At 47.1% G+C, this 26,201-nt stretch overlaps 1 protein-coding gene across 2 annotated transcripts in view; it reads right to left on the bottom strand.

Moving 5' to 3' along the window:
* The window catches only part of MALT1 (MALT1 paracaspase), a 716,169-nt gene that overhangs the window by 326,182 nt on the left and 363,786 nt on the right, over positions 1–26,201 (bottom strand). For both annotated transcript variants that reach the window (XM_078674893.1, XM_078674892.1), the window contains exon 5: positions 17,302–17,480. In XM_078674893.1, the coding sequence (XP_078531019.1) occupies positions 17,302–17,480 (179 nt within the window). The remainder of the gene's footprint in view (positions 1–17,301; positions 17,481–26,201) is intronic.

The raw sequence follows: 26,201 nt of genomic DNA, 5'->3' as shown, positions 1-26,201 counted from the left end.
ATTGAAGCAGTTGTCCCAACCTCTTACTTTCTTCTTTTCTTTTTTCTGGCTTTCTCTTCTTTTTTCTCTGCTTTCTTTCCTTTACTAAGCAATAATATTTATTAAGCAATACGACTGGCTATGACCTCGACATATTTATACTGGCGATCTTATTTATTCTTTTTTCCCTGGGTTTTGTAATATTATCTGATGCAATTTAGAACATATAACAAGTGTCACTTATTTATATATTATACTTCCTTAGTCTATATAACGATATGCTTTCACTCCTTTTTTAGCCCAGTTCATTAATCTTTGATATGAAATCTGTTTTCTAATCTGTAACACTTCGATTTTAATTTAGCATACATGTTTTTACTGCTATGTTGTATTGCAATGTATTGCAAGCCCAGGAGCTGAATACCCGCCCTGTTGCACCAGATGAGGCTACCTGAAATCAAACATTTGCCTAAATGCTAATTTGACAACAAAACCAGTGATTTAATGTGTGTGCTGAACACATGAGGGGTGGGTTATTACTAGAAGAAAGTGACAATAGACGCAGGTATATTGGCCCCAGACCTCACTAGAGTTCAAAGGTCAGGGGGCTTCTTGCAACCCGAGGTAGATCTATTATACAATAAAGAATAGAACGAATCACAGTTGCAAAATACTAAGGCATAAAAAATAAAATTAAAAAGGAAAAGATGAAAGGTGTGAGACATCAGATTCCTAAAATAAATATTTTCGAGATTCAGTTAAGTAGAATGTATGAGTGCGAGCTGCTAAAACAAAGAAGGCCACTACAAGATATTACTTACCAATTTAGAAACAAAAAAATGGAATTGCGCGCTGACTCATATTGGCTAATACTGACAGGTCAGGTGTGAATAGGACAGTTCCATCAAGGATTCACTGAACAAAATGTATTTATTTAGGATTTTATAAAACACTACATGAAGCACATCAGAAGTATCATCACACGTGCTGAGCAGGTCGGGTCATTTTGAGCAATACATCAGTCACAATTATTGTAACTCTTACCGCATTCAAAGTTACTTGATGGATTGTGTTTAAAAATAATTACTGAATTTAAAATTATGTCTTACTATGAAACTGGAACAATATCTTTTAGCAAGTCACCATCTCAAAAAAGTTTGGTTCGCTGTTTTAGCTACGCTGTTATGAGGCGCAGAGCTAGATAAGGCTTGTGTGTCCTTAACAGTAGTGCGTCCATATCCGTAAGCTTTTTTTATGGGAAATGCTACTTATTTTATTTTATTTATTTGCAGAGTTTTATGTAGCGCTGGCTAGACCCGGAGCTATCAGAGCGCTTTACATGAGGATCAGCCCGTTACAAGTTACAACAAGCATTTACAATGCAATGGTCTCGGCATTATTAAAGGTAGAGCTATTGGCATTGCTCGTGACTTTTTTTTTATGATAAATAAATGGCATTGTTATTTACATTGTCAATAGCTTAATCGTTAAATACATGGCATTCTCATTTACAATGCCAATAGCTTAATAGCTCGCAAATGTATGACCTATTGCATTTACACCCACACAGAGCCACACATACAGAGCCACGCGCACAGAGCCACAGACACGCGCACAGAGCCACAGACACACACACAGAGCCACAGACACACACACAGAGCCACAGACACACACACAGAGCCACAGACACACACAGAGCCAGACACCCACACAGAGCCAGACACCCACACAGAGCCACACACACCCACACAGAGCCACACACACCCACACAGAGCCACACACACCCACACAGAGCCACACACACTCACACAGAGCCACACACACAGCCACACACACAGAGCCACACACACAGACCCAGAGCTACACACACACAGAGCTACACACACACACCCAAGCCACACACACACACACCTAGAACCACACACACACACCCAGAGCTACACACACACACACACACACCCAGAGCCACACTCACACACCCAGAGCCACACTCACACACCCAGAGCCACACACACCCAGAGCCACACACACCCAGAGCCACATACACACACAAGAGAGCAAGCACAGCGAGGGGGGAGGGAAGCAAGCACAGCGAGGGGGCAGGGAAGCAAGCACAGCGAGGGGGCAGGGAAGCAAGCACAGCTAGGGGGCAGGGAAGCAAGCACAGCTAGGGGGCAGGGGAGCAAGCACAGCCAGGGGGCAGGGGAGCAAGCACAGTCAGGGGGCAGGGGAGCAAGCACAGTCAGGGGGCAGGGGAGCAAGCACAGTCAGGGGGCAGGGGAGCAAGCACAGTCAGGGGGCAGGGGAGCAAGCACAGCCAGGGGGCAGGGGAGCAAGCACAGCCAGGGGGCAGGGGAGCAAGCACAGCCAGGGGGCAGGGGAGCAAGCACAGCCAGGGGGCAAGGAAGCAAGCACAGCCAGGGGGCAGGAGAGCAAGCACAGCCAGGGGGCAGGAGAGCAAGCACAGCCAGGGGGCAGCTGCCAGCAGAGGCTCGTTTGGCCAGAGATCTCCCGCTCTGGCTCTGTGAAAGGCCTAATATCTGGCAGAAGATCTACTTCTTGATCTCATGGAACTCAACAAGTCTGCCTTCCCGACAGCGAACCTACCCAGACATCCAACTGCACCAATGCTAAGTACTACAACTAAGGCTACCTCATCCGCCCAGAACTTCAAGATTCATAAAAGCTGTCCAACATGTTCTTGCTTTAGATCATCAATCCGAGCACCCAAGTGGATAAACCACAAATGACACACTATCTATCTCAGAATGATCACTTTGACACACAAGCGCCAGCTGCCAACAACCTGGTCACTGTGTTTAACAATAAACTATCCCCATCTTCATGCCAAAACCACAAGCCTTGAAACAGCATACATGGAAAATCACAAAACCTTGTGTGCACAACACTGTCCGTAATTAATGTAAACTGGAGTTGCCAAGCTATTAGGACAGAAGCACATGTCCCGTAGTAGACAATATTACTCAAACAGAAGAATAAGTTTTATAATTGTGTTTCTGATTGACACTTCTGCTAGCCGAACTTGTTATTGGCTTGTCAGGGAAGGTGCACATTATCAAACAGATCAAGATTTGTGGAGTTATGAGAGAGAGAGAGAGAGAGAGAGAGAGAGAGAGAGAGAGAGAGTCTCTTTAGCTCTCTCTCTGAGTTTTGGTGTGTATGTGTGTGGCTGTTTTATTCATATGATTGCTGTTCGAATAATGAGGGTGAGAGGAATGTGAGGGAAACAGTTCGAGAAAAAACGGATGAATCATAGCAGAAATTTAGGCCACAAGAAATGTATGGCAACGGAGGACCGACCACCTTGTGTGGGAGGATGAACTAAATTATGTGGCATGCCACTGGCAGCATCATGTGTGGCACTTTTCTTTTTTTTATAGTAACTTTAAATCTGTGAGTAAGAAACAAAGTTTTTGTTATGATCTGCAAATTAAGCCCTTGGGGGTTAATGCTGTGATCAATCTGGCCCCTTATTTATTTTTTTTATGACGCAGGAATGTCCGAGTCCTGCCACAACAAAATGTTCCTGTTGTGGTCGGCCAATCAGGCTGACTTTTCCCCTTTAATTTAGAAAACTTATTTTTTTTATTTGTTTATTTATGAATCATCCAGTTACAAGGTTCAACATCAGTAACATACCCCTCCCCCACCCTCCAGTCGCGCAATACATCCATATAGCTCCAACCACCAGTCCTCACAGTTACAGATGTTTACACAGCCAATTAGCCAACAACCCATTAAGCAGGGCAGGCGGCATTGCAGATATTCCTGTGTGCAGAATTATCAGGTACTGGCGATTCCAGTCAGCACTTTTCGTGAACTCTTACAGCATCCTGCTTCTCAATTATAAAAAATATTAGAAGCCCTAGTCCCTCCACACACAATATCCAGCAGTTCTATGTCCCCTGAGTTGCCACTGCAGCAGTGCCATCAGTACGGGCAGCCAAATAAGTGCGGTAGAGTCCCCAGAGGTTCTTGGGCCTGCTGGTAGGGGGTAGGAGTTCACTGTAGTTCTCGGACTGCGTGCAACAGTACATCATGTCATGTGCCCATCTTTTAGGCGTGGGCTTTGGGCCTCTCATCCAGCAGCACGCCACTACTCTGCGCGCAATTAAAAAACCTATGTCCGCCATCTTGCGGCTCGATTTAGGTAGCTGTTTGGTGTAGCCCAATAACGCTATCATAGGGTCTGGTTTTAAATTAGACAATTCCGAGCATATCTGGACAAAAAGAATTCTCAAAAACAGCAGAAAAGATTTTCACAAAATCTCAAAAAGCACACTAAGTAAAGGTCTAACATTGTGTCAAATCGGGATCAGCCATTTTTTCTGTACCAGAGAGTGAAGTTTCCTATTGAAATCAGCATGGGAAATAGCACTTTTTTAATCCCCCCTCACCCCGGCTCCCACTTGATGGTTTAGCATGAAACTTTCCATTAAAGAGCCAGAGGTGGGTGAACTTTTTTTGTGCACATTTGTGAAAGGGTGGCTAAGTTATTAGCAAAACAGAAAAAAACTCTTCCTATAGAAACTAACCTGACTAATTGCACAGTGGCAACTGCCACTATGTGTGTATATATGAGTAAGCAAGCAGATGTGCAGGGCCCCCCTCTTACTCCCATACACAGCATGGCCTACTACTGGACATAGGCGCTAGCGACCGATCTTCTCACATCCAGGCTGCACGTATGCTGTCACTGCAGCACTTCCCTCCCATAGCTCCTCCAGGCAAAGCTACACAGACCGTTTCAAATGCCCATAGCAACTCGCATCCACCTCGCTGCTTTCTGCGTGCACTGCTAGGTCTGCTGCAATCATAGTCGTTTGAGGCATGGGCAAAGTGGACTCTGACCTAGGGCCCCAGTCATTCAGGGGGACCCCAGATAAAGCTAGCTTTGTTCTGCGGGGAGTCTTGCCCTGATGACACTGAATAATTCTCAAACAGATTATTTTAAATGCTGTGGACATGAAAGAGCTGAAATTCAAAATTGTCCCGAACAGGGGCCCATAAAATGACTTTGGCCCAGGGTCCCCGAAATCCTTAAGATGTCCCTGGTTGCAATAATGCGCTACTCTTACATATAGTTAGGCCAGTATTTTCAGAAGTGCACGCCCCTACCTGGAAGTACGAGGCTGAGCTTACGTCAGCAGACCAGCACGCATTCTGCAAAATTGTGCATGGGCAGATAGGCAGAAGTGCCCCCCTTCCCCACCCTCACACCTCAGCTTGCCTATGCATGCAGGGCCTGCCGCTGACGTAAGCCCCACCCAAGTTCAGCTCTGCGTGCAGCTTCCAGTATCCCCCTCCAATGCTGGCCGGACCTGCTCCTGGGGGTACCGCTGAGGACATGCACGCACATCCGCTCCCGTCATCGACGCACTGTGCTGGGCGCTCTGCTAAGGGCACGGCCGCTCTCTGACCCTGGGTGTCCAGTCGGCCTGCTATGACGGATGTGCACTGTTCTCACAGCTCGGGGTGGCACCGAAGCACGGTTGCTGAAGCTCTCCTGGTGCGACCCACCCCCGTATTTTGTTGGACGGTCGGTACACAAGCAGACATCCCCACCGCCTCATCTCCCGCCAAGACAGATGTTGAGGCCCGGGCAGCCCCCCCCCCGTCTTATCTCATGCCAAGACAGATCTTGAGGGCCGGGGTTACTAAACACAACCACAAAAGTCCAATTTTAGCTGTGTCAAAAAAGCATGATACCATTGTTTGTGTCGTTAAATGTTTCCCCTAGTGTGCCTACCCAATCTCTTAATCTCTCCGTGGTACCCCTTGCCCCTCCCCATCCCCTTCCTGGATGCCTGTGGAGGTGTGAAACAGGAGGAGCCCCCCCCCCCATGGGGGAAGTTACACTTGCGCCCAGCAATGGACGCCGGGCACAAAAATTATAAACATTTTCCACTACATACTTCTGAGGTAGCATTCTCGTTGCTGCAGTCAGATACATCATTAACAATGAGCATTTTAGAGCATTCCTGGGAAACGCGGACCCCACAAAGGAAGCAGTAAATGCAGCGTGTGTGACTGGTCTGTGAAATGCTTCCCTTCAAATAATGGCGGCATTGACTGAGTGAAAGGCTCGTACCGCAAATGACTGGTCTCCGTTTATGGGCTCGTTCCAATAAATCCAGGCAGGGCCCCTTGTGTTTGCAAATATCTTGGATTTCCGTGACCTCCAGTAAACTTTTCTCCCTGACCTCGCGGGATGGCCACTCACACAGCACATCTGCACCGCTCGCATTGCGAATGAAAATAGTTGGCCTGGTGTAAATAATGCAAAGGAGAGCTGCGGGCGGAGGGAGGGGGGGGGACGGGACGAAGGAGAGCTGCGGGCGGAGGGAGGGGGGGGAGCGGGACGAAGGAGAGCTGCGGGCGGAGGGAGGGGGGACGAGCAGAGCAGCTCTGGAAACCACCACCATCTTTGTCCGAGGCAAAGCAGAAATGCCTCGGAGAAAGCATGGTAATTTTCACATTCGGGGGCGTGTGTTTTGTTGTTCTGAGTGACGGGTGACGTCACTGGCGAAAGAACAGCAAAATGTACGCCCTCGAATCCGAAAGAGACGGAGCTTGTTTCGAGTGACGCCCCTCTCCTCCAATGGCTGGCCTCCGTTTAGGAAGCCAGCCAATGTAGGAGAGACGAAAAGAGAGGCGGGATAAAGCAGCCACTCTAAGAATCAATAATTCTCCGGACTTCCGGCCCTCGACCTAAAAATTACGACAGTTACTAGAACATAGTGAAACATAGGAAAAACAAACAGTGATACACAGTAAAACATGGGTTACTAGAGCAAAGTAAAACATAAGTTACTGGAGTATAGAATTACATTACACATGTCCTAAGGGGTATAGTATGCTACATTGTTTGCTCTTGGGTTGAAGCAGTACTCCACAGTCAAGATCGAAGGGGACATGAGCTTTATTCTTTTCGGTTGCTCTTCTTGACCTTCATAATGCTTTGGTAAAAAAGTACTCTCAGGATACTAGTAAACTAGGAGTCGCCGCGCTAGAAACTGAAGTATCAATGCATGTGTATTTTGGTATTCATACAGCGCGAGTCTAGCTAGGAAGCAACAAAGTGCTGCACATTACTTACGTGTGGGGGGTGTAGGGGGTTGAGAGACTATTTTCGAATGTGTGCATCAAGTGGGGATTACACACCTACCACTCTCACACTTCACATTTTTTAGAAACAGTGAGAGTAAGTGATTTGCCCAGAATCACACAATACTGGGCATAGCCTGAAGAAGGTGAGATTGGAACCTCGGTCCCTAGGCTCAAAGGTAGCCAGCTCCAACTATTAGGCCTCACCTGCCGTCATTAAAAAAGGTGTTTGTGCATGACAGAGTCAAACACATTGGGGCGGATTCATAAGAATATTTAGGAGCATGGGAAGTAGAACTACAGTAGTGCTATTCTGCACACCCATACATTCCTTGTAAATCAGCCCTGGATGTTTAACTCCCTATTAATAGGGGCACAGTCCCTTCTGTTTGCATTAACTGTATACGAACACTTCCTGAATAGTCCCATTTTAGAGGTTTTTGGACCAGTTCACAAAGTCACTTAAGAATATGCCTTTGTGAATACACCTTATGTACAGTGCACAAGTCCTAAGGAAAATAATGGGGAGACCTATTACCATGTATAAATGACAATGACGTCATGCAAAGTGGCATCACAAGAAGTGGCGTCATGCCCTTATAATAACATCACCTAAAATGTTAACGGGTTATTTTACAAAGACAACAAATTAACAATCATAAAGAACGTCTATGTTTTCACTTTTTAAAAAATCAAATGCAATTTTCCACAAATTATTGTGTAACTAAGCTTGAAAATGAATAAAAGTGCCAATATTTTTTTTTAATGGACGTGTAACTTGGTAATTACATTGTTAAACTGCTTTTGTAAAGCGAGTAAAATGTGTTGGGTGTATTTTTTGAACATTAAAGTTGCTCCTAATGTCTGCTTTGTTTCCTGCTGGCGTTCTCTAGCTTCTAGCTTCAAAGCCCAGAAGTGCTTCACATTTGCAGTTCGTTAAGCAGCCGAATGAAGGCTTAATGGTTTTAAGTGCGCTGTGCCTCAGATAAGAGATTCAATCAGAACTCCCGCTGGGCTGTTCTCACAAATAAAAGGGATGCTATGGCGGAGGGGGGGGGGGGGGAGGCAGGGGGAATTAGGGAGAGGGGATGTCAACAAACATCCTGTATCCAGGATGCAGATATACACTTTGTGGAAAATGTAAGCAGCTCCAGGCTAAGGCACAGGAGACGCATCTCAGCCTTGTACTAAGGGGAACGGAGCCCCGTTTGTTAATATGGTGGGGGGGACTCCGTCCATCCCAAACTCCTGCCTTGTAGCAGAAACAGTTAGTAACCCGCTGGGAGACCATACAAGACTGCTTGGGTTTGCCAGCAGGACTCCCAGAATGTTTCTCACTGCAGCGTGGACAGAATAACATTTCTTACATCGGAGGCCACCAGGACTGTTCCAACCTATTTGTGCTCTGAAAATTGACAATCCACTGCAACGTATTGGCTCCTAGAGTTTTCTTGCACTGTGCACAGACAACCCACAGTAGCCAGAATACATTAAAGGCCTCACCTTTTTAAATGTCCACCAATGCAAGCTTGGCTGTTCGGGCTAGACTGTTACCATGAGAAGCAGGGTCAAGACTGATTTGCATATGGCTGGGTCCAAACTCAGGTGGCATGTTGAGCAAATGAATAATGGTTTTAACCCAGATCTCTTGATAGGGGTGAATGTTTGATTCATTCAACATTCTGTTCATCATATGTTTGAGCAGCATTTTTCGCCCTAAGTGGGATGGGTATACCAAGAAGTGGGTCCCTTGCTCACTGTGCCACTAGATTCAAGCTGGCCTGGCTGATATGACGAGATACCCCGAAACTGGTCCGGGGAGGCTTGTTTCTGGTCCAGGGAGGACCTGGATTGGCATTTTGGCCTGGACTGTTCCCATGGGGAGCAGGGTCAAGGCTGATTGCTTATGGCTGGGCCCAAACTGGGGTGGCATGGTGAGCAAATGAATAATGGATTTAACCCAGATCTCTTGATGGGGGTGAATGTTTCATTCATTCAGCATTCTGTTCATCATATGTTTGAGTAGCATTTTTGCCCTAAGTGGGATGGATATGACCAGAGGTGGGGCCCTTGTTCACTGTGCGACTAGATTCAAGCTAGCTTGGCTCATATGAGGTGATACCCCGAAACTGGTCCCAGGAGGCTTGCTTCTGGTCCAGGAAGGACCTGGATTAGCATTTTGGGCTGGACTGTTCCCATGAGGAGCAGTGTCAAGTCTGATTGCTTATGGCTGGGTTCAAACTGGGCTGGCATGGTGAGCAAAAGAACTATAGATTTAACCCAAATCTCTTGACTGTGGGGGAATGTTTGATTTGCTCAGCATTCCGTCCATCACTTGTTTGCACAGCATACCCTTAATTTTGAGAAGTGTAATTCTGTGAAATTACTGAAAAAGTACGCTAAGTGCATCATGCACTGAACAAATTAACTCAACAGTCCGTGCACGTAAATATTCAACTTTGACATTACATTTCAAGTTGATTTCCGGTTGCTCGAGTTCAGATAAGCAGTTTTGCGTTTATAAATGACCTGAACCGTCTGCAGGGTAAAAAAAAAATCTACCTGAAATATTTGTTGATCCCCCACAATAAAACACTGCCTGCTACTCGTTTTCAAAACACGGCCGTTCATGTTCAGATTTGTAGTTTCACGGACAAAAATTACCAGAGCAGTCTGCTTGGGTAAAACTTCTATCTGAAATGCTGCTCACTGTCATAAATTACCCGAATGGTACATATCATGTTAAAATTCACCCCAAAATTACTCAATGTGGAGTAATTCATAATCCCAATACTTTTATATAGATTTTGTTACACAAAATTACGCGAATTACTCTGGTGTAATTAAAATGTAACCCGGGGGGACGTGGCTTGCAGCCAGAGAATATGGCCGCTGCCTAGAGAGGCTCCGAGCTTCGAAAACGGGCCCAGTCTATCCGAGCCATAATCCGGCACTCACTCTGCCCCAAGAAACGTGAGGAGAGATGGCGGAAGATATCCGGCATTGCCCGGAGTTATCCCCGTGACAATCCGAGCACCCCTGTGGCATCGAGAGGCGTCTGGCGGCCTATCGAGATGGGAAAGCCGGGACCCCCAGTTAAGGTGACATCCGGGGAAGGAGGCAAGGAGACCCGCGCGAGGAGGTGTGGCGGTGGACGGAGCATGCCCCCCCCCCTCCCAACTTAGTCCCTGGACCAGATCGGAACAGCGGAGCCGGCAGAAGGCTAAAGTGCTGACTGGGGCGTCCCCACAGAGCGACGCTGCATGCGGGCGCGGGACTGGTGGACAGAGCGGAGGTAGAGGAGTTGCCCCCGCCGCCATCTTATGCCCGTACAGTGCGGATTGCCGGAACTGATGCTACAGCCCATAACGGGTGAAGGCACTTGCAGGGCACGATCAGCGCTGATATCTCCCTGGAGCATAATACAGCGCTTCCCGCGAGTGAGTGCTGAGCAGCCGGGGCGGGAACTTAAGACCTACCGCTACTGCTATCCTGGGCCCCCGCGCCACGGGCGGGTACTAAAACGACCATAATACGCAACAGACTGCAACGCTCTCCGGGCTCGGAGGGCACTGCTGACACTCTTGAATTGCTGCGCTGCCCAGGATTAATTGCTTCAAGGTCGGGGAGGACACTGGCAAGTTGCCCTTGCCATCAAAGTAAGTCTACGTGTGCTGGGCGGCAGGTTCAGAGGTGGCATATATTTGCAGACACGATCACGGAGGCAGGTGTAGCGCCTCTCCCGCGTGGTGTTATCCAACAACGTTGTTGCAGATTGGCATTATTGCAGGGGCTGCTCTCTCCTTAGTAATACGGTACATGCGGCTCCTTGATCCGGGGCCCCAGAACAGAACTGACCTATACTGATCTGCCTGCGGGGGCGCGGGTTGGGTAAGCGTCCATCTATCGAGAGTGGTGGTGATTTGGACCGCCCCCCCTCCCATCCGGCTAACGGTACCTAGCTACATTAATAGACTAAAACGTTGCAGCGCTAAAAACTATAGGCAGCGCTACGCACAGGCCTTGCCTTATACGAATCCCATCTATCAGGCAGCAAAATGACAACAGAACTGGAAGGGGACCTAACCAGGTAAAACTGGACAAGTACGCATTCACGAAGTCGCAGGGTGATGCGCCTGACAAAGAAGTCCCGCCAACGGCGGTGTGACTGGTGGCGCTCCGCAGGAGGTCACCTTACAAGACGTTATGAACACCCTGAATAAAGTAGACTCTAGAATCGGGATCTTGCAATTGACCTGGCGTTGATCCGAGCTGACTTTAATAAAAAGTCCACCAAAGTGTCTGAGGTTGAAACAGCGACCGCCGCCCTATCATCAGATACTTCCGTTCTCAAAAAACAGGTGAGACAGCTGGAGGCGGACAACAAGCTCATAATGGCCCGCCTCGAGGATCAGGAGGGACGCTCAAGGCGGAATAACATCCGCCTTAATGGAGTTCCGGAAACGGCAAGGGGTCAGGTCCTAGATCTTTTTGTGGAAGACCTAGTAACAACTCGTCTCCAGCCGAAGGGATTATCAAATTTGTTCTCGGTGGAGCGCGCACACCGGGTCCCAGGTGGCAGGCCGAAGCCAGAGGCCCCTTCACGACCGATCCTAGCGCGCATATTTAACTTACGGGATTGCGATGCCATCCTACAAGCCTCACGACCGTCCCCTCCGTTCCGCATTGATAACGGTGCAATCACGCTCTTTCCGGACTACACTGCAGCGGTTGCGAAGCAGCGCAGAGGATTCCTTGAAGTGAAGAAGGCACTCCAGTAACGAGAACTGAAATATTCCATGTTGTTCCCAGCCAAATTAAGAGTGGAGGCGGAGGGCAAAACTTCGTTCTTCTCCACACCTGAGGAAGCACAGGAATGGTTGGAGGGATGGCGCAAGGCAGCGAGTCCGGGCCGTGGTGGCCGTCGGGACACACGACAACGAACAGCAGGACAAAATGGAGCAAGAGTGAATATTCTTCTTTTGCAGATGATGGAAGTTCCACCCCTGACTGGGTCGGTGGTCACGGCGGGCTGCCAGACCCTTGCTTCCTCAGGACTACATCCTCAACGGTGTGGGGTCTTGGGTAATGGAGGATAGTGAGGCTGTTGTAGGAGCCAATTTCAGCTACTTACAGGTACTTTGTGTTCTAAGCAAGGAGACTGATCCTCTGCGATATTTGTGGGACACTTAGTATGTGACTTCTCTTCATTAATCCTCGTTGCAGACTCTAATGGAGGGCTTTGGGTTGTTAAAGTTTTTGATGTAACGGCCCGAAGTGGAGCAGGGGCTGTTTTCTCTTCCCCCCTTCGTAGAAGTACTGGGGACGGGTTTTAAGCGCTCTGCTTTGTTGGGGAGGCGGGTAGTTTTAAATCCGTCAAGCAGGGAGGCAGGGTGGTGGGTGGGTAGGGCAAGGTGGGTTTCTTGGATTGTTTTTGTTTTGTTGTTTTCATGTCCAGGGCAAGGTCTAATGTGGTTTATGCATATCATCTTTTTAGGGCCACATGACATAAGAGTCGCTTGATACTACTACACTATTCCTGGCGGCAGGCACAGAATTGCTCAGCTCCAGGGCGGATATTAATAAACCCCCGAGGTCTTTGGTGCCTCCCCTGGCGCTGCTTACTTGGAATGTACATGGACTGGGGGATAAAATTAAAAGGGGATTGCTGTTACAGTATTTACGGCGCAGAGCACCAGCAATGGCATTATTACAGAAAACGCACCTGCTGGGTTCAGTGTGTAAGGCTATGCATCGCTGGGGTTACAAACTGGTAGTGCACTAGGAGGTCTCTTCGGGCTCCCGGGGGGTGGGTATTGTGATACGCAAGCAGTTCCCACTGATAATATATCAGACCTGGACAGATGATCAGGGACGTTTTGCAGCGATAACATGTCAGTGGGAGGGGAAGCCTTTTAATGTAGTGTCAGTGTACATTCCCCCAGCCCTCCAGGCTCTGGCCTTTCCGGCGCTCAGTACATTTCTTTTGAAATTACCCGAGGGTGAATTGATTTTGGGAGGCGACTTTAACTCAGTCATTGATGACACTAAGGACCACTACCCAAGTAGGATGAGTGGAGGGGGTGGGTCCCGGTTGAGGGGGTTCATGGATGCTTTAGGACTTTTGGATGCTTTAAGATATAGAAACCCCAATGTACGGCACTACACTTTCCAGTCAGGGGCACATAATAGTCTCTCCCGTATAGACTATTTTTTCCTCACAGCTGGTAGTTTGGCCCATTTAGCTGATGTTGAGATTCATGCACGTTGGATTTCAGACCACTCCCCGGTCTCCCTGGCCTACACAATGCCTACTAAGGCGAGGAAGCGTATTTTCCCCATCTTCCCAGGCTATTTCCAGGTTCCCACGATCCGCAAGGACATTGCTAAAGTCACAAAACAGTATTTTTTAGAAAACGTGTCCTCAGTACGATCCCCTTGTGTATTGTGGGAAGCATTTAAAACAGTGGTGAGAGGGCAGGCAATCGCCTCAATTACAGGCTATAAACGTCAGATGAGGGGTGAATCAGAGGCACTAGAGGCAGGTCTAGCTGAGTCACAAGCCTGACATGAGGAGGGACCCACCATAAACACAGCTCAAAATCTTCGCCTTAAGCAGAGTGCACTCAACGAATATCAGTGTAACCAGGTTAAAATGTGGCTACAATCCACACAACATACAATATACGAGGTGGGGGATAAAGCGGGCAAGCTCCTGGCTAGATAAGAACGAAAGGGCACGGAACACGATAGCACAACTCAGTACTCACGCAGGAGAAGTAGTGACCTCCCTAGAACGTATAGTAGAGGCCTTGGCGGGCTATTTGGAACAGGCATATACCTCCAACTCCAGCATGTCAAAAGAAGAGGCACAAACATACATCAAAGATATCAGGATGCCTTCCTTATCTGAAGAAGCGGCTTTAACACTAGAGGCTGATATTACAGTTGACGAATTGCGGACGGCCATCCATGCCCTTCAGCCGGGACAAGCAGTGCGACCCAATGGAATCCCAATAGAGTTCTATAAACGCACATCTGACCTAACTGCCCCACATCTATTACAGATGTATACAACTAGCCCAGAGGAGGGAGCACTGCCCCGGGATCAGCGACTGGTCACCATTATTGCAGTGCCAAAACCAGGTAAACCCCCGGATGAGTATGCCTCCTACCGCCCAATATCCCTACTTAATGCTGAAGTCAAGATCCTAGCGAAATTTCTTGCCACCCGCCTAACCCCGCACCTCAAAAACTTGATACATCCGGATCAGTCCAGGTTTATGCCTGGAAGAAATACCGCACTTAATCTCAGACGGGTGCATGCGGTAATGGCGCGTATGCCATGTCTCCAAGAACCTGCTGTTATCCACTCGCTTGACGCCCGCATGGCCTTTGACATGGTGGAGCGCCCTACCTGTTCACGGTTCTCAGGCACCTGGGCTTCGGCCCCAAGTTCATAGCATGGGTGAAATTGTTATATTAGCGCCCACTTGCGCATGTGGTGGCGAATGGTCACATCTCTAGAGACTTTCCGTTGGGGCAGGGTACGCACCAGGGCTGCCCCTTGTCTCCGTTGCTGTTTGCGTTGGCTCTGGAGCCATTGGCGGCCTGGATCCGATGTGTCTCTACGATTCAGGGCCTTCACTGGACAGCAACCTGGGAAGACCGCATCTCCCTTTATGCGGATGACGTGCTATTGTACCTGACTTCCCCAAGACGCTCCATATTGACGCTCTTAAATATTTGTGAAATCTTCGGCCGGGCATCAGGTTACACCATCAATTGGTCCAAGTCAGAATTATTCATCCTTAAGGATTCCGGCCCCATTACTCCCGGCGGATTGTCCACTTGCGGTTAGGGAAGACTCTCTCAAATATCTGGGTATCTGGGTGACACCTGGATCTGATGCCTACTTCTCTAAAAACGTATACATCCTACTCGAGAGATTTAGGCGTGATGTGCTTCATTGGCATAGCCTGCCCCTGACCCTCCTGGGCAAGGCAGCCCTATTTAAAATGATGACACTTCCCCGATTTCTTTATGTGCTGGAAAATGCCCCATTCCAGGTCCCGTCAAAATATTTCAAAAATTTTGCAGCGATGGTCTCAGGCCTCCTTTGGGGCAATAAACCAGCGCGTGTTTCTAAAGATAAGCTAATTCGAGGCTGGTATGACGGAGGTATAGCCCTCCCAGATATTCAGCTATATTATTATATTGGCAGCCCAATTGAAAATAATTAACCAGTGGTTACACGAACCTCAAACGGAACCGGCGTTCCAGGCAGACAGATATGAACTGGGCGAAGCGGGGGTTCTGTCCGCATTGTATGATAAGAGATGCTCCTCCTCACTTTTGGGTCCAACGGCACACACAGTCAGTATTTGGTACATGGCACAGACTCGTCTGAAACGCAAAGATATTATTACTCAATTGACCCCCCTGTGGACGGCGCAGAAACTGGGTAAACTTTGCAATAGCAGAGGATTTGGGGCTTGGGACCTAATAGGCATTTGCACAGTGGGAGACTTATGGAAGACGGGTGCGGTTGTGACTTTTGAACAGCTACAGACCCAATACGACTTAGCACCAACCGAGAAATTTCGATATCTACAGATCAAACATGCCCTGGAATAGGTCCTACCACCGGGCACGGAGATACCCGAGTCCACTGCTCTAGAGGACAGATTACTTACTGAACATATGACCCAGAAGGCGACATCATTTACTTACCGTAAATTAGTCAACAACACTCCGGACCCTACACTGAAATTGAAGCTCAAGTGGTCTGCTGATGTGGGGGACTTAGATGAGGCGGACTGGCAGACAGCATTGTCTTCCCCGCGGGAAGTGGCGATACCCTCTAGGCTGCGGCTGGTACAGTTAAAAATATCAAAGGAAATGATGGATGGAGCGTTGACAATACAAGCACTCACCCCCAGTCAACTGATCTGGGTTTAATCCATCACCATTCTTTAGCCCAATCTGCCACCCCAGTTCAGACATGGCCATATGCAAATCAGTCTGACCCTGTGCCTCATGGGAACAGTCCAGCCCGAACTGCCAAGCCATGCCTTCCCTGGACCGGAAACAAGCTTCCCAGGACCGGTTTCTGGCATTGCAGCAGTCTTCAGCCGGGCTTGCTTGAATCCAGTGGCAATGTGAGCAAGGGGGTGGCAGAGTGGGCTAAAGAATGGTGATGGATTAAACCCAGATCAGTTGACTGGGGGTGAGTGCTTGGATTGTCAACGCTCCGTCCATCATTTCCTTTGGTTTTGCACAGTTACAAATATTGCATTGTGTATATTACACGAGGACCACACTTCACATTATAGGATGGGTAGCACATCACTTTTGCCTTAGCTGTTGCGGAGAGGTGGGAACATTCTATCACACTATATGGCAATGCCCCAGGATCGCAGGGTACTGGATTAAAATTATGAGAATAATATCTCAGGTGGTCAAGTTGACAGTTAGCCCGGAGCCCAAATGCGGTCTCCTGAACCTGTGGGAACCAAATGATCTAACCCACCCCGCTCAGGACTGGGCGACGCTGAGTATAATGTATGCCAAACGCAATATAGCTAGATGTTGGGGGTCAGAGGTCATACCAACACTTAAGGATTGGTGTATGGACCTGGACGCAGCAATGATGGCAGAAAGGGTAGTTTATCTGCACCGTGGTTGCCCCCGGAAATGGGAGAAAATGTGGGGTGCTTGGAATAAATACAGAGGGTATTTGTGTGAACCACCGACACTGGAAGCGAGAAGTGAATCTGAGTAATGATGATTGGGCTGGGCGGATCCGAAAGTTGTACCAATGGAGATATGTATTTTGCTGCTGTTGTACAGAGAGCTATATTGTCGCACAGATTTAATGCTCGATTTTTGCACCCAATGTCTGTACCCCTTAATTGCTAATTGCCCTGTATTGTTTTCAATAAAAATATATTTTTTAAAATAATAAAATTTAACCCCGGCCTAGACTCTACTACAATACCCCAGGAACCAAATCCTTTAGTAGCTTACCTTCATTTCAAAGACAATTATCAGCCATAAAACCCCATGTTTTGGTTCGAGTATCACTGGTGCGGTCTATTTATTGCCCATTTGGACTGGGCTTATACTTTGCAAACTTAATTATGCTCCTGAGATGTAGTCTAGTTTGAAAAGGTACGTTGTACAACACCCTACCTTATAGAGCTTGGTGTTTCCATCCTTCAACAAGCACCCATTTCTGTACCACTGGTACCGAGGAAGGGGTTTCCCAGTCGCCGCACATTCGAGAACCAGCGTCTCCCCCACAGTCAGCTTTTGAGGTTGAGGTTGCACGACTATGTCCAGTCGGTTGTCAGAAATGCCAGCCATGCTCCCTACAACAGGAACACATGTCAATAGTCTAATGCACCAGTTAAATATTGACTAGCTGATATCTCCTCATACATTAAAAGAAAAATATAGTTTCTTGTATCCAATGCTAATACTTTATTTTGCAAGTACTGTATATTTTTGCCTTTTAATTGGCTATGCATCACATACCGGTGCCCTTAAGCATGCATAAAATATCTTTCAACATTTCTATTTACAGTTTTATATAGTGCAAACTCCACCTGAAGGTAATGAAGCGCTTCATATGAGCACCAATTAGACTTTACAAGGACACAGTCACTTTTTGGTAGGCAAGGGAGATTAAGTGATTTGCCGAGAATCACAGGATGTTGACCCGATGCGGAGACTCAAACCTGGTTCTCCAGTTTCAAATTTGGCAGCTCTTGATGTTACGCCACATCCTCTCCATGGTGTTCCATTGGACAAGTGCTAGAATTCATTTATTGGCACGTTCCCCGTCTGTGACATAATAAATCATGTCAGTCTGCTCACTTTCACACTCCACTACAAATAGACAACAGACAGCTTTTTGTGATGATCTCTCAAAGCAGGAATTCAGGCAGAGCTTGACCGCCTGCACAGTCAGAGATGAGGTGTCAATGGCACATGTTTCTATCCTTTCCCTTTACACTTTTAGTTCCCGACGTCAGTGTTAAGACTAGTCAAGGACATCATTCTAGACTCTTCCCTCCTTTACCCCTCCTTGCATCATCTCAAAACACTTTTACTATTCAGATCTCAAAAATAAGACTTCTGAACACTTCCCTCTGGCTTTTCCCCCTCCCCAAACCGCCTCCTGCTGCTATGATCTCCAAATAAACACTTTCTACACCCTCCCTCTTCTATCCCTCCGCTGTCCTTCTCAATCCAGCTAACAGACTGACATGTCCACTGCTCAAATTAATTTCATATTGCCCTATAATAATTCACCACTTATCCTATTAGGGTTCCGGAGTAGTGTGCTACTCGTTGAAAAGTGCTTTGATGCATCATCAGGGGTATGATGGGCTATATAAATGCAAACCCTTCCCTCTTTTATCCTTCCACCATCCTTTTTCAATGCAAATAAAACTCACACATGTCCATCACTCAAATTAATTTCATATTCCCCTACACTAATTCACCACTAATCCTCTTTAGGTTCCGAAGTAGCATGCTACTCACTGAAAAGGGGTTCGACGACTCAGCGCTAGAGAGTTTGTGTGTGTGTGAGCAACATTATAGATTTGCTATCAGTATTAAACAAACATTTGCAAAGCCAGTCAGTCTACCTTTGGAAAGGCTCTCTGTTCACTACTTTTGGCTTTGTCAGGCCAGATGATTTTAAAATTGTGACACACTTGGCAAACCCATGCTGGGCACCTCTCCACATGAAAATTTAGAAAATAATGTTTTGTATACATTTAAGACGCTGGCAATGTTGAGTCCACTCACAACACCACAGTCTTCTTGAATATATAGAAAGTGTTGTAACCTGTACTTTCAGTATTTCAGACTGTAACAGCGAGGGGTGGAAAGACAGAGAGAAGAGGGAGTTGGGAAGAAAGAGAAACAATAGACGCATGACCAATTCAATTATTTATTATGATTTGGAATTCCAGGGAATTCCAGATGAAATACAGATAAAACAGCATTTCATTCAAATCACAATAATAAAAAACAGGAAAAAATACAACTTAAATTTTTCATGGTTACACCCAAGAGTACATAATCACGTATCTTCAATAGACTCTGCACTATGGAGGACAACAGAGGACAGTCTCTAAACCACAAAGAGTTACATGTTCAATTTTCTGTAATTGAATAATTCTCAAATGGTGGAATTCTCCTTTCTTCTTTAAGATCATCACTACGGTGGGCAACAACGTTCTAGTAAAATATATTTACGGCCACTGTCGATCATTATCAGGTTGGTAAAACTTTTTGCTCTCACCCTGATTTTTTAAAATAATCTACCTTTGGATGGCACTTGGTTAAGATAAAAATACTATTACCATCAAATATACACATAGCAATTTACATAAATAATTAAAAACTTTTTTAGGGAGGTGATCATGGAATGGGAATAGCAGCAAGTATATTTATAAAGTGCCAATTAAAGTGCTAATGCAATACAAAAGAGCTGGTGCATTAAAACCCTATTCTAGGACATTTCTCACATATAATTAACCAGGAGCTATGTTTCTAAGGAAATGCACATTGTTAATTATCTTACAGGAATGCTAGTACACAATAAAGTTAAGCATTGATTTTCATATTTAGTAACTGATTAAAGTGCTTAAAGTTCATAACAAAGGGCTAATGCATGAGAACACAGTACTATAAAGGCATAAAGGTCACCCTCATCTGGTAAATTTTAATATACATTCAAAAATTCTTTAAAAAAGCGAAATTTTTTAAAACAAATCAGTTCAGATGGTGGGAGCAGAAGAAAGTTACGGGCCTGTTCTGCTGTTGAGATTTTATACTTAAAAAAAACATGCCTTAGATATTTGCGGCGTATTGAAAGAAGTGCTGGGCACACAATCAAAACGTGGTTAAGATCTTGTATACCGCCATTGCATAAATCACAGTGTCTTTCGTTTTTGGGGATACCCTCCCAGGCACCTGTTACAATCCTCAGAGGCAGCAGGTTCATTCTTAATAATAAAATCACTCTTTGAACTCCATGATTCAAGTTCCAAAGAACGTACGGCTGAGGATTTTTAACTATAGAGCTCTCCGCAATACAGTCCAACCTTCCATTCACACGGCATATTTTCAAATCTCTTTCCCGTGAAATCACATATATTGTTCTTTTGATTATATGTTTTAATGTTTAATGACCAAACATGCACTCTCATGGAGTGCTAAATCAAAGTGGCATAGAAAAAAAACAGAAAAAAGGGTTCCATAACGTCAGCAGAGAAAGGCTAAACTCAAGTTAATCAAAGGCAATGTAAACATAAGGAAGAGTCCACCGGTTGAAACTACCCCGGGGTTGCTTGTGCTCCCATCCACTGGGGACCTGACCTGGGGGTTGGGTGGACTGTTCAAATTGCTGAATAATCAAGGTTGATTTCCATATGGCCAGTCTATGGCATGGTATAGTTGGGGAAAACAGATGGACTGAAGTGTTGCCCCAGGTATTCACCAGTGGCTGAGATTAGCAGCATACTCACGGTGTTAAAAATGCAATCTATATCTCCCTGATCATACCAGAATAGGCCAGAACTAGTCTGGGGTTCCTGCTCGTCCTGTCTAGAGAGGACATGGCCTAGCGGCTCTGGATACGCTGGGACAAGGCTCATTTACATATTGGCGGTTTCTGTCTAGAGTACCATAGCGATCAAAACATACAATAAACTGGAATGCACAACAGGTAATTACCAGTGACTGAGATTACTTAAGAAATCCAACTGTCATGCTTTTGTTTTTCCCCAGAGGTGGGACAAACAAAATTAGGGAGAAAGCCATCCAATAAGGAGCAGGGAACAGAGACAGACAGACAAGGCAGTCATCCATTTGTGAGCAAGGTGGTGATCCAAACCCCACTCCATTTTGCATCGTCTATAATAATGTCTGTAGCGAGAACCCTTAATGGCCAGACCTATTAGCATGCCAATGTTTCTTTAATTTTATATAAATAGAAGTTTACTAGGACGTAAACTAACAACAGCAACGTAGTATAGCAGGAGAAATTACAGGCAGAGCGGTTAGAAATAAAGGGCCGGACTGTTCATCTCTTGGAACTGAAGAACACCTCGTCCTCCTATTATTAAAGTACTACATTCTATCTCCCCTAGAGAAAGGTCACTTTGGTCCAAGGTCAGCGTGGAAGCTATCCATAGAACAGTAACTGAGCCACAACACATTTCAGAAATAATCCACCCTGTGTTCTTCAACTAATCCCCAGGTTAAAAATTAAAGACAATGGGGAACGTTTCACCATAACTCTGCAAGACATTTATTTATACTCCAAGAATTTTGTAACAGCTGCTCTCCTCAAAGGGAAAACAAAAACCTCACACAATAACACTTATTGAAAACAGTTCACCTTTCTTTTGTGCGCACAACTCATTTTCAGTGTTTTGCAGCGCTCAACTAAATCGTAATTGAATGTTGCTGTAGAAACAGTTGGGGGGGGGGGGTTGTTTTTTCTATTTTTTTATTTGAGAGGGGCGCAATGTGAACCAGATACATATAGACGACAAATGAACGTAAATAATACAAATCAAAAAGAGGAGAATAAAAAGAAAATACGACACCTGCTAACTGCTAAAAAGAAACTACATTTTGTGCATTGATCAAATGGAAGCATAGCTTGAATGCCTGCAGAAAGCTCATTTCACAGTAAGGGCCATGGGCCGCAAAGTTGCCCACCACTTTCTAAATCCAAAACTAGGTATTTGCAGAATCTCCTTCCGTCAAACATGTGCCACAGTGATAACAAATACATGATGATAATCTAAGGACCTAAGAAGGATGGAAGGATGGAAGGCTGAGAGCCTTCCCGGAAAACCGGCGAGCATTTAACTTACTGACCCATCTTGCCGACGTGTCATTAATCAATCAATTAGACAGGATTTGTAAAGCGCCGCTAATCACCCGTGACAGTATCTAGGCGCTGCCATAAGGAAAGGCACGGCCATTTTGCCCAGGTTGAAACACTGTAGTTATTCCACAAAATGTATCTAGTTTAGGTGAGGAATCACGACGAGCCCAGAAATCTTTGCACTCCCGGAACGGCCAGTAAAAAGCACACACAAAAAACACTAAAGTGTCACTAAAGTTGGAGTCAATAAATAAAGCTGAATTGCGGGTAAATCTCAAAAAGTGCAGAACGGGTCCACATAGTTGAACAGCCACAGTCTCTAAAAGTGACATGTTTCAGCGATAGCTATCAGGCGACCTCTCGTGGGCATTGAGTGCCAGAGGGTAACAGTGGTACCTGTTTCAAGAGGTTTCAGGGACAACAGGCACAACTTGCTGCAAAAATCACTTTATGAGATCACAAATTTGCAAGGGCCCAACATTTGGATGGGGGTGTGGAATAGAAATTCAAATAGAGCACAAAGTAAAAACACAAACACATGTGTTGTCTAATCCGTTCTCTTACTTATTTGAGCCATCCAGTGTAGAGAATAACAGTTTATTACCGTTTTTTTAAGTTTAAGTTTAAAATATTTATTGAGCGCAACATACACCTGGGCGGTTTCTTGGCGCTAAAGTAGAAGGCAATCAACTGAGCGGGAACAGTAACTAAGACGGCAGCTGGAAGAATAGTCAGATTACTAGGGATAAGCTTGAGGAAATAAAAAAGTCTTCAGGGCTTTGCGGAAGGCGGAGTAATCAGTGAGGGACCTAAGATAAAAAGGGAGAGAGTTCCAGAACATGGGGGCAAGAGTGGAAAATTTTGTGCCACCCAGTTTCTTTTTCCGGTAACGGGGCACAGCTAAAAGAAGTTGTGCCGAAGAACGGAGGTCTCTGCCAGGGACATAGGCCTTGATGGCCGAAGATATGAATAGAGGGGCCAGGCCAGTCCTGGCCTGGAACGCCATGCAGCCTAGTTTAAATAGGGCACGTTCCCGCACCGGGAGCCAGTGAAGGGTCTTCAGGAGGGGAGAGGTGTGGTGGAATTTAGGAAGACCAAAGGCAAGGCGAGCAGCCTGGTTTTGCACTAATTGCAATTTCCGGAGGCTGTACTGAGGGATGCCATTGTACAGAATGTTCCCGTAGTCCAGGCGGGACAGGACCAGTGCGGACAGAATGAGCTTAAGTGCAGGGAAAGAAAAGAAGCGGGAGATAGAGCGAATAATGCGAAGAGTAAGAAAGCAAGAAGAAACCACAGAGCCAATCTGGGAGTGCATAGTAAGTTGATTGTTTAACTTAATACCAAGAGTCTTAACAGAGGAAACAGGGATGGGAGGAGAGCCAAAAGAAGGGGGCCAGAAAAGAGAGTTCCAGGGACTGGAGCAACCACCCGTCACCACAAGCTCCGTTTTATCGGGATTGAGTTTCAGGTGGTTGAAGTTCATCCAGTCCCTGATGAAAGATAGAGTGGATTGGAAATTTGAGATAGAGTCAGGAGTAGGAGAAAGATTGAAGATGAGCTGGAGGTCATCGGCATAGTTATATACCGAGACCTCCAGTTGCTGTAGAGCAAAGATAAGCGGAGCGATATAAAGATTAAAGAGTAAAGGAGAGAGAGAAGAACCCTGGGGAACACCGCACTGGACCTGGCAGGGGGTAGATGAGAACTCCCCAAGATGGACCGCCTGGGTCCGGTCCCTCAGAAAGGACGAGAGCCAGATGAAGGCTGATCCTCCTATGCCCGCCGCCCTGACACGGGAAAGCAAGATGGAGTGATCCACCGTGTCGAAAGCGGCGGACAAATCAAGAAGGACCAGCGCCTGAGATCTACCGGCATCCATACCCTCTCTGAGGGTGTCTGATACTGACACCACCACTGACTCTGTCGAGTGCCTAGGCCGAAATCCCGCCTGACGTGGAGCCAACCTACCATTCTCCTCGGCAAAGGAGCTGAGTGCAGATGTAACGTGCCGCTCCAGCACCTTCGCCAGAAAAGGGAGAAGGGAAATGGGGCGATAGTTAGCCATCACGGAGGGGTCGGCTCCCGGCTTCTTCAGTATAGGGACGATAGAAGCGGCTTTTAGCAGTGGTGTGACAACCCCTCGTGCCAGTGAATCATTAAGGAAGCCCAGAGGGGGCGCCGGGCAGGCAGTATAAATCTGCCGCAAGATGTGAGCCGGGCATATATCGAATGGGGAGCCGGACTTAATTTTAGGGAGGAGGGACAAAAAGAGTTCTTCAGAAAGAAGAGGAAGAGAATTAAAAGTAGCTAGGGGCAAGTGAGGGGGGGAATCGACAAAAGAAGGAGAAGAGGGGGGAATGTTAGATTTAATTGTCGTGATTTTATCAACAAAATAGAGATTCAATGAATCGCAGAGTTTCTGGGAGGGAGGGGGCTTGAGTGTGGTCCGGTCGGAGAACGCCAAATCCTGGGTAATGGCGAAGATCTCCTTAGGTTGATTCACGGCAGCTAGAATTTTCGCCGAGAAGTAAGCTTTCTTGGCCTCCGTAATTTTTTGTTTATAGGTCCCCAGGAGGTGAACGTAGCGGGCCCTGGTATTCGGGGAATAATCCAGTCTCCATTTGCGTTCAGCCCTTCGCAGCATAAGCTTCTGTTCCTTCAGCTCGGAGTTGAACCACCGATTGGCGTCTTTAGGGCGCCTAATCGAGGTACGCCGAAGAGGAGCTAAACGATCGCTTCCTTCCGTAAGCCATAAGTCAATGGCTTTTGCTTGGGCTGCAGAATCTAGTCCCGATAGAGGGGGAAGAGAGGCCCGGAGTGCGGTCGAGAGATCGGACAGGTTGACCTTACCCCAGTTGCGGGCCCAAGAGTTTTTAGTGTGACTGGGGGTCTTAATCAATGAAAGACTAAGGGAAAACGAAATTATAAAGTGGTCAGACCAAGTGCAGGGGGCGACAACCAACGTGGAGAGGGAGCAGTTAAGAGACCAGACCTGGTCAAGGATGTGCCCGTGAATGTGAGTAGGGGAGTGGACAAAGGAAATAAAATTAAGGGAGAGAAGGGTTTCTGAAAATTCCTTAGATGACACACACTCCTTAGGGTCCGAAGGCCAATAATTAAAGTCCCCGAGGACTAAAACCGAGGCATAATTGACCGCCAGGGTGCCAAGTAAATCTTGGAAGGCAGGGAGAAAGGAAGGAGTAGATTGAGGAGGACGGTAAACTAGCACTATGGCTATATGAGAGGAGAGGGAGGAAGAGCGGACCACCAGATAGTCGATTCCGCCCAGGGAGGGAGAAGGGAGGACTTGAAACTGGAGGTCAGAGCGGGCGATAAGAGCAACGCCTCCACCCGCTTTCCCGCCAGGGCGGTCTACGCGGATGGCATAATAAGTCGAAGGAAGGGTAGCAAGTAGGGAAGGGAGGGAAGCTTCGGTAAACCACGTTTCCGTCAACAATAGAAGGTCGGGTTTGTCAGTATCTAGAAGAGTGGAGAGTTCATGGTAATGTTTGACGGCAGATCTCGTGTTGAGTAGTATGATAGATAAAGGGGGAAGATACGAGTTGCAGGTGGTAGGTAGGGCGGGAGACGGCAGTGACAGGAGAGGGGGAGGGCAACCAGGTGGGCAGGCATGACAGGGGGAGTTACAGCCCAGCAGTGCAATCCGGTGGGCAGAACGGGGATCGAGGGGCCAATGGCCCCGCAATCGGAGCAAAGCCGCGGAAGAATATTGGATGCAGGAGCCAGGGGTAGTGGCCCCTTGCCCCGGACTGCCGCGGACGGGCGCAGACGGGCTTAACTCTGGCGCAACTCCGGCGCGCCTACGTCGCGCCCGCTGCGCTCGTCCGCTGCGCTGACGCATGAGGAGCGTCTATATAGGCCGTGACGCGTAGGGGAGGAGTCAGGGGGCGGGGTGGGGTAAAGTTAAAATCAAGAATGCCGGTCGCCGCTCTGAATCAGCGGGACGGTGATGGGTTCCAGGCGAGCTGCTAGCAATCAGCAGAGAGATATTAATTAAAACAGGAGTCAAAGTGTCAGACCAGCGCTCAGCGCGATGCCTTCCGCCCTCTGCCACAGGGCTTGGACAACGCGCGAGGCGAAGGGGCGGAGCCTATATAGGCCGTGACGCGTAGGGGAGGAGTCAGGGGGCGGGGTGGGGTAAAGTTAAAAT

Source organism: Lissotriton helveticus, chromosome 2_1 (genome assembly GCF_964261635.1).
Source record: "Lissotriton helveticus chromosome 2_1, aLisHel1.1, whole genome shotgun sequence".
NCBI lineage: Eukaryota > Metazoa > Chordata > Amphibia > Caudata > Salamandridae > Lissotriton > Lissotriton helveticus.
The sequence above is the reverse complement of the archived record's forward strand: the minus strand, read 5'-3'. Positions and strand labels throughout refer to the sequence as shown.